Source organism: Haemorhous mexicanus, chromosome 4 (genome assembly GCF_027477595.1).
Source record: "Haemorhous mexicanus isolate bHaeMex1 chromosome 4, bHaeMex1.pri, whole genome shotgun sequence".
In the NCBI taxonomy this organism is placed as follows: Eukaryota; Metazoa; Chordata; class Aves; order Passeriformes; family Fringillidae; genus Haemorhous; species Haemorhous mexicanus.
Genome location: NC_082344.1, coordinates 68253931 through 68270783, shown reverse-complemented (window position 1 = coordinate 68270783; position 16853 = coordinate 68253931). Strand labels below are relative to the sequence as shown.

Here is a 16853-nt window from a genome sequence, read left to right as displayed (position 1 = left end):
TTTTCTCACACTTGAGTTTTAATGAAGAGAGAGAAGCTGTGCTTTTGCTCTGTGGATGTTCTACAGAAATAATCTAATGTGCATTAGACAGTATGTTATAATATTAGTAACTGTAATGGTCAAAGATTGAAAGAAATCCCTGGGGAAAAAACCTGTTTTGTAGAATAGGGCACAAAAATTACAGAAGTACTGTATGAAACCAGAACAACATATTCTGCAAAAAAACCTTGACTGTAAAAAGATAGGTTTTACTGAACAAAGCTGTGCAATTTAAACTTGACACTTGAATTTTTTTATTTTGTTTTCAGGGAGTCAGAGGCAATTATTCCTAATATCTTCTTTTTCCTGGTGTTGCTGTCTTATGAGCGATATCATTCCAAACAAATAATTGGAATTCCCAAGATCATTCAGCTGTGTGATGGTATCATGGCCAGTGGGAGGAAAGCTGTTACACATGGTAATTCAAAAAAAAAAAAAAAAAAAAAAAAAGCTATTAAAAAAAAGGAAAGAAAGAAAAAAGTCAACAACCCTTATTAGTAATAGTTCAGCAGTAAATCCAGTGTTGACTACTAAGCTCTAGAAAACTGTTATCATACTGAGTGTTCCAGAAGACCCTAACTTTTAAGACATGAAATACTTCTCACTTAATTCCTTCAGGAAATTTAATATATCATACTAACACTGCTGCCCCACATTTTGCATTGTTCATAATTGCAACAAAGCTTTTATTTGAAACTTTATTCAGTAATAAGTTCACAACTTAGCAGTATGTGCAAAGCTCTGATTTTAATTTTTTGTCCCCTTCCCTTTCCTTCTACTTTCAGCCTTTAAGTAGAAGCATCTTTCTTATACTTTCCAGTGGTTCTTCAGAGAAATACTTTATAAAAATACCTTTTTTTAGCTCTCTAAGAATAGTAAAAAGTGTCTATAATTTAAATTTTCTACAAGAAGTAAAAAAATATCCATCATTATGCATGATAAATATGGGATTTGTGGATTTTTAGGTATGGGTAAAACCTTTAATGAACTAGAACCCAGTTTACTTCTAGGAACTGAACTGTTAGTTCAAGAAATCACTGTTCAGGAGTGATTTGTCTCATACTAAAACAAATGCATCTCATTTCAGCAATACCAGCTCTGCAACCCATTGTTCATGATCTCTTTGTGTTAAGAGGAACAAATAAAGCTGATGCTGGAAAAGAGCTGGAAACTCAGAAGGAGGTTGTAGTGTCAATGCTGCTGAGACTTATCCAGTACCATCAGGTAGGAGAGGAGGATGAGGGGTCCCTCTTTGTGGTCTGTGAAAGGGTAACATTGCTGTGACTGCTGAAAGTGCTTCAGGCAGTATTAATGAGTTTTTGTGCAAAACTGGAATAGCTGGACTCTCTGTGGTATCTTTCCTTATAGAGAGAGTATGCAAAGATTTTTAAGGATATGGGAAAGGTTCTGCACTACAAATTAGTATTTCAGGTCAAGTAACATACCTGTAGAATTTCCTAGTCAAGCCTAGAAAACAAAAAAACTAAAAAGCTCCAGTTAGGATCATGATCTTGGCTATATTGCAGACAGAATAAACAGAAGGTTGGTGGAAGAGAAGAAACTTAAAAGAATGGGAGTAAAATGGAGAAGGAGACAAGTTTAAAATTAGGAAAGATGCTGCATGGAGATGATTTAGGTATTGCTGTGCTATAACAATATCTTGAATAACACTTACTTGAACAAGGTAATGACACTGGTAATTAGGTATTTATTATGACTTACTACTTTGACCCAGACTTTGGAAAACATGTTTCTGCTTTGTAGGAGTGTAACAATGACTTTTGTCAATACACTTTGTTTTAAAGAAAAACATAAAAGTAATTTTAAGAGAAGTGTCATGATCAACATGGGATCTTACTGCTTATTCAGGTGCTTAACAAACCTAATGTGCCTTTCTTTCTTAATGTGAAAATGCAGTTCTGGTGTATGCTAATGTAAGCACTGTATTTTCTGAAAAAAGTCAGTACATCTTGTCAAAATAATTTGTTAGAACTGCGTGTTCAGATTGGGGTAATTTTGTGTATCCACATTTTCTTTTGAATTTGTAGTTTTATAATCATAAAATGACTAATATAACTGTATGAAATGACACTCTGTAGACACATGATGTGAAATAGTGAATAACTTTGTTATATAAGGTACTGCAATTGCTGGCAGATCTCCCTCTGACACACTTAACCTATTAAAGACCACCCATGCACTGCTCTTCCCCCTTCCCACACCATCCCATTTGTAGTTCTTATTCTACCCCATTCTGCTGGTGCAATATGTATAAACCAGCCCTGGGCTGTTCTGTTGTTCCCTGGCTGTGGCTGGGATGGTCTGCAGTGGTTTCCCTGGACATTTGAGAGGTTCCCAGAGCTGCAGCCTTCAACTTTTTTCTGTTACATTGGAGCTGCCACCCATGGAGCTCCAGAGTTAAGTTTTGTAGCCTGGAATTGCTCCTATCTCCTCTCCTGAGAAAATCTTTTGGGAAGAAAGTCACCTGGGTATCTCCCTCTCCCTAATGTGAACTACCTGAATTTGCTTTACAAGTGCTCTAACTTGTTTCCTGAAACAGATTATTTTGTCCCCCCTTCCCAATCCATATATTAACATTCTTGCTTGCTGTGTCTCTTGTCTGCCCATCCTTCATCGTGTGGTCTCTGTAACCCTCAAATCTGTAACACATCCAGCTACCAGAAGTGCTCCTTGCTTGGTGTGCTCCATTATGTTGTCTCTTAAAATTTTTATGTGAAAGTGACATATCTCAGGTGGATGAGCTCCATAAAAATTCTGTTTTGCTTCCTTGACCAAATTTAAACTTTAATGAAGCTAGAGTCAAGACAGAGTATACAAGTGGAAAATTGCTCTCTTTCTTCCTCCCCTTTTTGTTGAGTAAGTAGTGTGGTGATTAGATTTGTGATTCTTTTTCCAGTTGTTTGAGTAGTCTTTTGACAAATACCCTTTTAAAAAGTGCAAAGCAAAAAATTTTTTTTCTAGGTTATAAAAATAACTGGAAAATTTTTTTAAAACCACACCAAAAAACTCATTACTAAGAACAGGCTTTTAACCTGAAAATGGGGTTTTAAAAATGTGCAACTCTCTCATGTGGGGTTTTTTTTCACTTTTGTCTTTTTGGTATGTGGTTGAAATGAATGTTCTTTCCTACTAAGATATTACTGGAATGTTTTCTGTTAGTATGGGTGTTTACTTATTTTTTACTTTTCCTCAGGTGCTAGAAATGTTCATCTTGGTATTGCAACAGTGTCATAAAGAAAATGAAGACAAATGGAAGAGGTTGTCTCGGCAAATAGCTGACATCATTCTCCCAATGCTTGCAAAACAACAGGTGGTTCTATCATAGTTTTAATTCTGTAAACATCTTAAATAATTGCTGTAATGTATGTATCAATACTGGCTTTGAGTATTCGATTTTTCCTTTTTTTATATGAAGACAAATTTTATTGAAATTGTGGTAGCCATATATGGAAAAAACAACTGCTGCAAGGTAAGCTTAAGTCTTTGGGTGATGAAGTTCATATTTAAGTGCATGAAGTACATGCAGTGTGATCAAGACTGTCTCCAGAGTAAGGGCATTCTGTTTCTCTTAGATATATGATAATATCAGAACACTTACTCAAGGGTGTGAAGGTGGTCCCATGTTTATAGAATGTCAGAATTATTTTTTTCATGGCTACAGTGGGTCTAACTGCAGACCAGATTACTCAAAGCCCCATCCAACCTGTCCTTGAGCACTTCCAGGAATGGGACAGCCATCCCTTCTCTAGGCAGCCTATTCCAGTGCCCTACCACCTTCACAGTAAAGAATTTCTTCCTAATATAAATCCACCCTCTTTCAGTGTAAAGCCATTCCCCCATGTCCTGTCACTACCTGCCTGTGCAAAAAGTCCCTTTCCAGTTCTCTTGTAGCCCCTTTAGGTACTGGAGGAGCCTTCTCCAGGCTGAACAGCCCCTGCTCTCCCAGCTTGTCTCCATAGCAGAGGTGCTTTAGCTCGAGATACTCTTTGCTCCATGGTGGCAGTTCCCCAATCCTGGGAGGAGATCTCATGTCTGGGGAGAGTGGGCAGGATCAGACAACAGTTTTAGAGCAGAGCTGAAATGCTGATTGTTTTGTGTGACTGCACATTATCATCTTAATTATGTAAGCAGGATAGGGTCATCTAGATTTGTGAGCCAGTCCTTTGCTTTTTGCAGTTGATTGCTTTATAATTTATCTAGAAAACTGTTCAAGTAAGCTGTCCTAACACTGTAGCTGTTCACTTTTCTGATGATTAGGTTTCTTTTCTCCTAGTTACCTGCCTAAGTTTAATCGTGACCAGCATTGCAGTCTATAAATAAACCTGGTAGGATGTGCAGGGAGGAGAAAAGTCTCTAAATTTTATGACAAGTCAGTCTTTTGGTCTCTTTCTCTGAATAAGGCCTATTTCTCCAAATGAAATATATGTGGTATGTACATTGGATTTCATATGACAGATTTTTGTCCATGTTTATAAAACTCATGTCTAGGAAGGCCTGCAATGAAACTTAAATTTATCTTTCATAGCTTTTGGTTGCTCTGAATTTTGTACTGTAAAGAGCATTATTACAGGTTGTTACAGAAATGTTTAAAACACAGAGTGTAAATTTTGTGTTGAAGTTATCTTTAGTGGACAGTTAGAAATTAGTTTTGTGGTTTTTTTCTTTCACAGATGCATATAGACTCTCATGATGCTTTGGGAGTATTGAACACATTGTTTGAAATTTTGGCCCCTTCATCCCTTCGCCCTGTGGACATGCTATTAAGGAGTATGTTTGTTACTCCTAAAACAATGGTAAGCTGCTGTTTTCAAAGAAGAGAGAATCTGCTATCTTTCATGCAAAACAAAAGAGAATGTGTTTCTCTTTAATAATTTGCTAAGTGATGTTAAAATACCAGCAGCAGAATTTGGGAACAAATTGGCCAGGTGATTTACCAGCTGGGAGCACTTGATACAGGAGTGTTCTGCTAATAAATTACTTTCCTTCATTTTGTATGTTGAGGATCAGGAATGTAAAGGAAGGTACTGTTACAATAAAAGAGAATGCAATTTAATAGGTAAACTACATTTTTCTTACACAAGTATTAGTAATGCTTTTATAGCTGAGAGATTGTTTACCATGGAATATGAGCTTGACAGTTACCACAGGAATAGCATTTTGTAAGATCTGAACTTAAAATTTACTTCTGGTTTGCTCCATTCTTAAAAGGGTCTGATTTTTTACAAGTTAATGAAAATGCTAATTTTTTAGTGCCTTTCTATGTTTTGTCATTTAACTTCAAAAGTATTCAATCTTCTGTATTTCTGTCTTTGTGTTAGGCATCAGTGAGCACTGTCCAGCTGTGGATTTCTGGAATTTTAGCTATCCTTAGAGTTCTGATTTCACAGTCAACAGAAGACATCGTTCTATCCCGCATACAAGAGCTTTCCTTCTCACCATACTTGATTTCATGTCAAGCAATCAACAGACTGAGATGTGGAGAAAATAACATGTCCACACCAGAGGATCGCACTGAGGTCAAACAGGTGAAATATCCACCTGAAGAGACATTTTCCAGGTACACTGTCTTTTGAGTAACCTGGGGAAAGGTAAAGAGTTCTGAGAAATCGCAAGTACATTGGGCAATATTTAACACATTTAAAACTTCTATCTAAATGGAATCAAGTTTGTTAATAAGTTGATATGGGACAAGTGTGTGTGGATGAAGGAGGTTGAGATAGAGAGAGATGGAGAAGTTGAGCAGATTTTAAAACTTGGAATTGTTTTTGTGCCTCTTCTCAGGACCCAATAGAGCTGATAAAATGAGTGGATCCTGGATTTAGGAAAACCAGGTCCAGAAACTTCACTGCTTTCCTTCCTTTCTGTGTGGGGACTGAATGATGTAACATCCCTTTAAGTGGAAGCCCAGGTTCTGTATTAGAAACTTGGCAGTAGTGGGATTCAAATCTATTGAGTTAGTTGTGCTCTTTCTTTCTTTTTTTTAAGACCCAGCTTTGCCTAGTTGGCTTCCCATGTTGATGTCCTTGAATGGTAAGAAAATTCAGGCAAAAGAAGCATGGAGAGATGTCAGCAGTTTTATATTGACATAATGTTTATCATTAAGGCATTATGTTTTAATGTGGTGGGAAGCATTAGATATAGCTGTTTGTTTAAGAAAATAATAACATTTTACTCGAGTAGGGAACTTCAGATAGGAATAGAATGCTGTTTCATGTCATTCAATTCACTCTGAGGGTTGTTGGTTGAGGGAAGAGGGTCTTCTGGACACCCATACTGTGACCTTATGTCCAAAAGCAGTGATGTAAGTAATGGAGTCATGGTTATGGCCAGGAGCAAGCATGGCTTTCCTCAAATGCCTTCTTTTGGTGCTTCTTCTGTCACCACACGTTGTCCCAGCTGGAGGTTTGAGAAAGAACCTGTGTAGTAGAATGTGGATAGATGAGGTGAGGTAAACAGGTGAATTACTGTGCCTTGCTGAATTACCCCTGCTTAGCTGAGCTGTGGTGACCGTCACAGATTGCTTTTAGTTTGATTTAGCTCAATTACTTTTAGCAAATCACTGTAAAGACACCACAGCACTCTGAATATTTGCTTTGTAAGTGAATTGGGCCAATGCTACTGTGACTGTAGCTGATGAGAGATATTCTGGATTTAATATGTAATTATTGACCTGCTTGTGATCATATAGCATACTATTTGTTTTAGGTTAACATGTTCTGTAGCATTAATTTGTTATTTAGGATGGATGGACAAGAGCTTTGTATTTTATTTTTCAAACCAAAGTCTCATTGGCTAACCTCATCTTTTTCTGAAAGATTAATAATTTTCCTATTGATTGTATGTGTGTTTCTTTCAAGATTCTTACTACAACTGGTTGGCATTCTACTGGAAGATATTGTTACCAAGCAATTAAAAGTGGACATGAATGAGCAGCAACATACTTTCTACTGCCAGGAGCTGGGCACACTGCTTATGTGCTTAATACATATCTTCAAATCAGGTAATACTTGAAATGTTGCCCAGGTCATAGCATGCAGTGCTAGGGTGGTTTTTAAGTTCCAAGACAACTCAAAAAAGCATTGAACTACTGAGAAGGAATATGTAAGTGCTGAAGATGTTATATCTTACTCTATATAGAGAACTTACCAAACATGGTGCTTTATGCATGCAGGGAACATTTTGCACATTTCAACTGTCTTTGTGGAACAAAGTGTAAGTAGCTATTCTCCATCTCTCCTTGTAACTGTCTAAAATTTTTCAGTCCAGAAAACACAAAGCATTCCAAATTTGTGGCTGTATTTCTCACATTTTATCTCAGTTTAGAGGTTGGTTGGTATGTCTTGCTTAAAATACTGAGTCACTGACCACTAGCTCAGATTCCTGACGAGGAAGGTTCCTGGCTTTTGCCATAATTAATAAAAATATATAAAACAAACAAGCAACAAACCCTCCAACAAACCAAACAAAAAACTAACCAACCAAAACAAAAAAACCACCCCAGAAAACCCTGAAAGGTGGCGCTTTTCCACCTAGCCAGTCTTGAGTTCCTTTCTTCAGGTTTGGGAATTTTCCCTCAGGTTTCTTCTGCTGAATGCCCAATGCCTACCACTTTGGTAATTCCTTAGTGCATAGCTTGATTCCTTAGACTTATTTTCTGAATAGTAGTACTATTGTGACTGTCTTTTTTCTTTATTCTTTCTTTGCTATGACTGCCCTTTTTGCCTTCTGATTTTCAGCTTGCAGCTGAAATGCAACCTTGGTTTATTCTTAGTTGTCTGCAATTTAAAAGGTCTTGACACAAGTCCTTCATAGGCTTCCTTGGGGACATGGGACAAGGAACTCTGTGTTGCTTTGGATTGCAAAATGGGAGTTCTCCAAACTGAGGGTTTTTTGGTGCAAAGACTCCAGGGGTGTGTGTGAAGAAACACAAAATAATCTTTGTTTTAGGTGTGCTTTAGGGCCCAGAACTCTGGACATACAGAGTGACAGTTCTCTTCCCATGTGTGTGTTACAGTAGTAATTTTATTATGTTTTTATACTATTTTATTAAATGAAATTATGTAATTATAAAAGTATATATTTTGATTATATATTAATTTATGTTTAGGAGAAATATTTGAATCAAATCTTGTAATAACTTACACCAGGGTGTTTTGGCACAAAGTGATTAAATGGTGTCAAGCTAGGAGCAATGAAATCAGAAAGTGAAGCTGGTGACTGAAATTGGGGCAGTGGGTTCTTCCACAGTGGGAGCTGGGAATAATTGAAAGGAAGGCTCAGCTAGTTCTGCTGCTGTGACTGGCTTCCAGGCTGCTCTGGGAGTCTTGCCAGGAATTATGTAGAAATTCTCATGCAAAATTAAAATCAAATATTCAAATACTCATGCAGAACACTGGGATATGTGGATTAGATGATCTCTAAAAATTAATGTAAAACTACAAATAACTTCAGGTATATTACTACCACTAGTACCAGTATGGTGTAACAGAATAAAAGAAAAGTTGTTCAGGCATCTGGGTGTATTTTCATGTCATAACATATTTATTTAGGTTGAGGATTAACTAACTGCCTGAATTTGTAATGCTTTTCTTTTGTTCAGTTAGAACCTCCAAAATTATTTTCTCTTTAAATTATATTCTCCTAACTATGGGTGTAGCTTACAGCAATTTGTGTGTGGAAACATAGGCTGAATTCTGTCATTTCTAACCACTGTTCTACTTGGATGCTTTGTCTTCTCACCCATTGCAGTTTTTTCAAAATGTGAGCATTGCTGACTCCTGTGTTTCCAACTGTAGGAAGCTACTAGATTATAAGTGAACATTCTCAGTCTGTTCCTTTGAAGTTAGAAATAAAAGGCATGGACAAAGTAAAAGGATGAGCATGCAATGGTTTTTATGACTGTAGGAAGTCACTAGATGGTGCAGTTTCTGCAAATGCAGGGAGCTGGAATGGGGCTAGCACTGCTTTGCTAATAAGTGGAACCAGAGATTTGAGACTCAGCTATTTTTCCCATTCTTTGCTATTTACATTGTGTGTTTGTCAGTCCTGGGGGCAGCTTCAATGGGTCCACATGGCTGTGGAATTTACAGCTTTGTTCTTCCGTATGTCTGGCAAGGAAAGCAAGTAACACTGCAGATTTCCTTCATTATTCTGATTAGCTCTTGGTTCCTAACTGACTCTGAAGAAACTTTTTTTTTTTTTAACCCTGATCTTATCTTCTCATAGAAACCCAATGTCCTGTACCTTTAGACAACTTTCCTTGTTTTCCCACCATTTTCTAATTTCTTTCTTCCCAGCTTTTGTTTTGGCATACAAACAGAGAATCACCCATTCAGAAAGCAAAATTCTGCTTTTTTGCTGAGTGTTACATTTTCAGGGTAATGGCAGAAATACTTATTTTTTGCACTTTAGAAATTGGATGAAAGAGAATAAATTTAGTTTCATCTAAATGTGTTTGGAAAGCCATCCTCTGAAGTAGGATACTGTTAGGTGTTCTTCCTTAACATGCAGAGTAGTAGTTACCTCGTGGTTCTTAAGCAGGACATCTGTGTTTTAATTTACAAACAACAAACTAATCCTGGTACACAGGTGACAGTTTTAAGTTTAATTAAGGTTTTCATGTATCAGATTAATGAGAATTGTCATGAAACCTATCTAAACATTATTTATTGAATGTGAGAGCTGGTAATTTCTGGTTTACACACTGCCCTTAGACAAACTTCATCATTTACCTTAAATTTGTAAAGCTGCTTAGAATTCACCTTTCTTGCAGAAATTCTACCCTGAATAATTTTAAAACTTCAGAATTCAGACCCGAGCTTTTTTACTCTAACATGTTATTGTTTTCAGGGATGTTTAGAAGAATCACAGCTGCAGCCACCAGACTTTTTACAGGAGATGGATCTGATGGTAGTTTCTATACACTTGAAAGTCTGAGTGATCTTGTACAGTCCATGATTCCCACTCATCCTTCTTTAGTTCTCCTCTGGTGTCACATCTTGCTTCTTGTCAATTATACCAACTACAACTGGTGGTCAGAAGTGCATCAAACCCCAAAGTAAGTTTTGTTTTTGTTCCCCAGTAGTGTGTTTCATATAATTATATTTTCTGAAATGATACTAAAACAATCCAGCTGCTTTCTGCCAAGCCTGTCATTGAATGGGGCTGCTTGAATTATAAAATGTAGTTCTGCATTTAATTATGTGTGTACCTATTGTCTGTTCTGATATTGGTGTGACTTCCAAAGTAAGGAAATGTGTCCTGCACTCAGTTGCTCCTCAGAAAAGCTGCCAGGTAATCTCTCCACTTCTAAGGCAAGAAAACTTCATCTTTGTACTACTTTTAATTGAAACTGTGGAAATAACTACAGCAAAATACTCAGTGTTTCATGTTTATATGGAGACCTCATATTTCACTTTCTAGGCAATAACCAGCCAGTGGAGATGATGGACACTGTTGTGTTTGTGATAATACAATCTGATTATATCGCTGTAACTGTAGCTACAGGATTATCTGTTCTCAGTTGGTCTGTTGCCAAATACTGTCAAAACATGGTACTAGAACCCTGCTGGTTCATTAGCATCGAGCACTGTAATAACCTCACTTAACACTGGTTGTCTGAGATTTGGAGATTGGTTCTAAAATGGGTATTCTCTTGGCCTGAAGTTAGTTTATCCCACCTGTCAGGCATTGGAATGATTTGTCCGTGGTGGGTAAGGAAGGGACCTTCTGTGAGGGTGGGTATTCCTCTTTGTTAAATGTAGAGGGAGGTGAACAAGTGACTTGAGGGACGTTTCTGGTGCTTGTGCATCTCGTCTTGCTGTACACCTGAAGTGCATCAATACTTTCACAAATGTGAGATTCTTGCTTCAGTTCAACCTTATGTATTGGAAATAGATTATTCTAATTTTTGGAAACATGGAATTACCAGGATTATGAGCAAAGCAGGGCAACTACTCAGACATTGGAAAAGGCTGTCTAGGGAAGGGTGGAATCACCATCTCTGAAAGTGTTGAGAAGATGTGTGGATGTGGCACTTTAGCATATGGCCTAGTGGTGAGCCATGATGTGGTGCTAGGTTAAAGGTTCGATTTGATGATTATACAGGCAACTTTAATGATTCTATGAGATAAAATAGCAGTAATTTTTTTTTTTATTTACCAGTATCTTCTCTTTTTTGGGTTGGTCATCACTTTTAATCTGACACTAGACTAAGTGCTCAAGAACACTGGTTTGGTTTGAGAAGAAAATAGAGTATTAGGTTCTGTTATCCTACCAGAGATGCAACAGTCCGTGTTTTTCTTTTAAAGAAATCATTTGGTTCTTTAGACTGTCTGAAGAAGTAATAAGCAATGCTGCAATTGTTAAATAAAGATCTGATGGAAAGCAAAGTGTCCACTTCAAGGAAGTGTAATGTTTGAATGAAGTTTACAGGGAAAGACGTGTCATGTAAGGACATTGCTGGGATACTCCAAGCACTTTGGTTGTTCATGTTTCAGTAGCCATACTAAGAAAATAATCATAACAACAATATAATGTACTTTTTGCAGGAGACACAGCCTTTCTACTACAAAATTGCTGAGTCCTCATATATCTGGAGACAGTGATGAATCCGACCTGGAATCAAAGCGTGGCATGTGCAATCGTGAGATAGTGAGAAGAGGAGCACTCATTCTCTTCTGTGACTATGTTGTAAGTTTTGAATTATGACTTTTATAACTACAGTTTTGAGTTATTTTAGGATGCTGACAGTCATTTATTACTGATATGTGTTAACTGAAAAGTGATGTGTGTTAAGTGAAGAATGAAGGTCTGTGAAACTAGTAATTTTATTTTCAGATGGTGCTTCTGTAAGCTTAGATATGACCTCATCTGGCATTGTTTTCTGTTCTGAACTGAGAGTTCTCTTGACTTGTGAAGTTTACCTGGTGGGCAATAAAATTACGTTCTGGGTATCACATCCCTTACTTGGGAGGTGCTTGGAGCACACTAAGTAGTTCCAGACTTTCCAACATCAGTAGCAGTGCACAGTGTCCAGGAGACAACAAATTTCCTCTCGAAACCATAAGAAAAGAAGCTTTACATTAACATTTTAACTTCCATTTTGGTTCTTCAGTAAAGCAAACTTCTGTGACTTTGGCCTTTTGCTGCCTCAATATTAGAGTTTTAGTTCATTGGGATCTTTTGAAGTGAGTTTTCAGTAGCAGGAGGTATTGCAGTTGGCTTTGCACCTCAGATCAGTTTTGAGGTAAGGAAACTGCATTCCTTTCAGGTTCTACTGAACAGAAAGCTTTGTTTAGGAAGCACTTCAAGTACTAATGGACAGTCACTAGAATCTGATTAGAGGTCATCCAAGGTAAAATCATCCAAAACCTCTTTACTGAGGTGCTGTACAAGCTCTCAGCATTGCCTGGTTAACTCTACAGATATTTTCCTGTTGCATTCCACTGCTTGTTGATATACACAAGCCTTTAGAGGTTTGACATTAATTGTTGACAGTTCTCTTTGGATTTGCTTTCCAGAAATTCTTCGTTTTGCGTTAAAGGCCAGTAGTAATAAGAAATCTTTAAGAAGCCTAAATGAAAATCACATTTTGCAAGACAGTTCTGTGTGTATGTTTATTTCAAACCCATTTCATTAAAAGCAGCATCTTTGAATCAACCTTTTCAATTTACTTGTTTCTAACCAGTTTTTTAGTGGTTTTAGAAAAATAAGTTGCATGTTCATGGTAAATACCTTAAATTGCAACAAGAGCAAAACATTTGGAAAATTTATCATGTAAAAATAATGATGGTGGTATTAAGATGTAGACTCTTTTTGCCATTATTTCAAAATAGCTGCCAGAATTATATATGAGAAACTTCATGTTTATGTGTCATGTTTAGTAATTAAAACCTGAATTTTAATTACTGCAATAAAATTTTAATTTTTTCCCCTTCAGTGTCAAAACCTACATGACTCAGAACACCTGACCTGGCTTATTGTGAATCATGTTCAAGACTTGATTAATCTGTCCCATGAGCCTCCAGTACAAGATTTTATCAGTGCTGTTCACAGGAATTCAGCAGCCAGTGGTCTCTTCATCCAGGCCATCCAGTCACGCTGTGAGAATCTTGCAGCTGTAAGTTTAACTTTCTGACTTCTTGTAAAGAATAAAGTCACTTCATGTCAGCATAAGTTTAACTGATAAGTATGCAAAGTTTGACATTTCTGGGTCATTTATCAACTTGTAATTTTATTTTTAAAGTCACTTACTTAAAAATGCAAACAGTGAACCTTATATTAGCAACTTCAGCATTAGATGTGTTCCAGTCCATCAAATCTATGAATTCAGGTGGAGATGGTTAAGCTGCTTTTCTTCCTTAGTGGATATTTTCTCTCATAATCAATATCTGATGGGTAAATTAAAGCTGTAACTTTCATCTTTGATTTCAGTGCCTTAGTAGTATAAATAGCAAACTAACGATAGAGGCAGGAGTAGGAACCAGTCCATCCTCATAGGCCCTGGCAATATGAGAATGATTTGTGAGCTCATGCCTTCCCCATTGATCTGTTCTGAAAGTTGTAGCCACTTGGGGAGGGAAAGTCACTGAGAAATTCAGGATATTATTTCTGTTGATTATTTTAGTTTTCAAATTAAAAGGAGTGGATGATGTTTTATAGGAATGTAAGGTTTTTATGCATCTCTCTTAATCATGGAAAATTTTATTTGCTGGACTTTCTCTAGAGATAATTGTGATTAATGGGATAATAATCTAGAGATAATTGTGCCACCTGCACCCTGAGTAGCTTCAGTGTTGTTTCCTATCTCTTTCCATTGTCTCTGTGCAAGTCTGGGGCAGCTTTAAAGTTGTGTGATATTAGCCTGGGCTTCACTAGCTGAGAATCAGCAGAATGAACTAAACTGAATATGTTTTAATGGAAGAGGTAGTCACTGTGTGAAATGCTTGGTGATTATCTGGAAGAACAGTAAAACTAAAGTAACTGGTATTAACAGACTGCTCTATACCAAGATTGGTTTCATGAGTAAAACTAGTTTGTCTCTATGTTTTTCCCTTTAGAATATTAGTGATGAATTGGTGCTTGTATTTAAAAAAAAAAAAAATTAAAATTATTTGCACACCCTTTTGATCCTGAGTTGCTACTGCTGTTTCTTAACATATGCTCAGAAAACCCCTCAAGAACTGTCTGGATTTCTGTACTGTCACGTGTCTGGACTATGCACATATTCCTGTCTTCTTCCAGAAAGAGATGAATCTTCTCGCTCTATTTGAAGCTTTTTGCAATTTCACTTAAATCTGTAGCTTTTTTCCCCTAAAAGTTTTATTTCCTATGTTTTGCTTACTCATGTGAGTTTCTACAGTTATACATCAAATAACTTATTGTTCATATTAATTAAATGACCCAGTAACTCTTTCACACAGAGACAATTATATTGATCAGGTAGTTGTCTGCTATAGTTTTTTCCCTTTAAAATCTTTGTATTCCAAACTGATTGTCATTTCTTTGTCTGTTTCTCTGTTCCATGCTGTTTGAACACGAAGCCCACAACCCTGAAGAAGACTTTGCAGTGCTTGGAGGGAATCCACCTGAGCCAGTCGGGGGCTGTGCTGACGCTGTACGTGGACAAGCTGCTGTGCACGCCCTTCCGAGTGCTGGCACGCATGGTGGACACCCTGGCCTGCCGCCGCGTGGAGATGCTGCTGGCAGCAACTCTGCAGGTACCTAGAAGTACCTGCCTGGGAAGCACTTTGGGTAGTACCAGTGTTGTCAAGAGCAATGGTTTAAAGGATATCAAAATATGATTAGGTGATTTCATTTGACCAAGTTTTTTATTTTGTGTATAGATACATGAATTGTCGAAACCCAGGACATTCCTCTGACTGGCCTGGATGACTCGAGACCCTGGCAAGGGGCTCAGAGACCTTGGCATGGAGTAAAAAACACCTGTGCCTTTGATTTTAGCCCTTAGACATAATTACCAACTTTGTTTGAAGATTTACAAGCCACTAGAGTTTGAGTAGAATAATAGTTAATTTATCACAGAGCAAAAAAGTAGAATTTTGGGAATTTAGAATGGGGGTTTAAGAGGCAAGATGGAGGAATCTGGGCATGTCCTGTCCTTCTTCTTCTTGTTCTCCGTCTTCTGCTGTGATGGTGACACTCTAGAGTTGGTTTAGAGTAGAGACAGACTGTCTAACACAGGTGATAGGTATTGAAAAATTATTGTAAATAAAGTACACGTGATTCTTAGTATAAAAATCTAACACCATCCCAAGGGCAGGCAGTGTGCCACAACCCGACCTGCCAGACAGATCTCAGCAGGTCAGAGAAGGAATGTAATAGATAAGAGACAATAAACAACCTTGAAAAGCAGAACTGACAAATCTCGACTTCTTTGGTCGTGGGGCTGGGAAAGAAGAGATTTTCTCATACTTTGGGAGCCATTTCGAGCACAGAAACCTAGGAATGAATGATTACTTTATTTCTCTTTATCTGCCTGTAACTTTGTTCATCTGGTAAAAGTATTTTTGGGGATTTTACATATATCTGTCCTGTCTTGTTATTTTTTTCTTACAGAACAGCATTGCTCAGTTGCCAGTTGAAGAACTGGATAGAATTCAGGAGTACCTTCAAAACAGTGGATTAGCAGCAAGGTAAATAATACCAGCAATACCATTAAAATGTCAAACTAAGTAGTGTTCTAATACAAATTGTGTTAACTGTTTTCCCATATTTTGGCTTTTTTCCTAGAGGTTAGATAGTGGGTTGTTTTTGGGAGTAATCTGGGATTAAAGCCTCTCATAAGATGCTGGCGTGTTCTGGCCCAAGGTGCAGTTGTGATGGCTGAGTTGAATTTGCAGTAAGAACTACTTAAGGACTGAAGCAAGCTCTAGAGGGGTGCTTCAAATTCTCTTTCCTGCATCTCACTCAGTATTTAACTTTTGAGAGACAGCAGCTGCAAATTAATTTCTTGACAAAAACTATTTTACTAAAGCAAACTTTATTTTTCTCAAACTTGCAAAATATTGTCAGTTCAAGCTAAGTGGGCTTGGGTTTCTTTAATTTGTTTTTTTTTCTCCCAGACAACTGTATTAAAAGTTTTAGTCTCCTGGCTGTTTAAACTGCTGGTATAAAAAGGAGCAAATTACAATTTTGTTTTAAAAACTTCTTTTTGATGATGGAAAGTTCCTTATTTACTCCTCTTGTCATTGCTGTTTGAGGTTAATATGTGTTGACTGAAATAAGTAGGGGGAAAAGCCTGAAATGTGAGACTGCAGTAGATCAACAGTGATGTGCCTACATAAGTAATGTTCAATTTAATTGAAAAAAAATTTTAAATTACTTTGTACAAGTTCTTGATAGCAGTAGTGGAATTTAAAAAGAAACACAAAAAAACCTGTATAAAACAAAAAATCTCAGATACTGACGTAAATCCAAAAACTGGAGTTTTTAGTACAGTGAGGGATCTTTTTTTTTTTTTTAATAGGAGTATATTTTTAGTGGATTATTGGTTAGCATCTGTTAAAATGTATTCTTTTGCAGTCAAATAATCAGTACATCAACTTTGACTCTTATTAGTTATTAAAAGATGTGCTGGATAAAGAAAGCTGTATTTTAAGCTTGAGTATATCACTAATTTTAATGCTAAATTAAATTTAAATCTTTATTTGTTCGTGGTGCTGAGTTAATTAATTTTGGCCTCTGATACCCGAAGAAAGTTTGCATCATGTGATTGCATGTATCTCACAAAAAACTGAGAACCCTACTACTTTTCTGTCCTGGGACTGGAA

The 16853-nt window shown here is 37.0% G+C and overlaps 1 protein-coding gene across 3 annotated transcripts in view; it reads left to right on the top strand.

The window, feature by feature from the left end:
• Window positions 1-16853, top strand: part of HTT (huntingtin) — an 80576-nt gene that overhangs the window by 40499 nt on the left and 23224 nt on the right. For all 3 annotated transcript variants that reach the window (XM_059845272.1, XM_059845271.1, XM_059845273.1), the window contains 11 exons: window positions 309-457; window positions 1127-1263; window positions 3254-3370; window positions 4731-4853; window positions 5379-5617; window positions 6918-7060; window positions 9910-10117; window positions 11610-11751; window positions 13001-13180; window positions 14604-14780; window positions 15640-15716. In XM_059845272.1, the coding sequence (XP_059701255.1) occupies window positions 309-457; window positions 1127-1263; window positions 3254-3370; window positions 4731-4853; window positions 5379-5617; window positions 6918-7060; window positions 9910-10117; window positions 11610-11751; window positions 13001-13180; window positions 14604-14780; window positions 15640-15716 (1692 nt within the window). The remainder of the gene's footprint in view (window positions 1-308; window positions 458-1126; window positions 1264-3253; window positions 3371-4730; window positions 4854-5378; window positions 5618-6917; window positions 7061-9909; window positions 10118-11609; window positions 11752-13000; window positions 13181-14603; window positions 14781-15639; window positions 15717-16853) is intronic.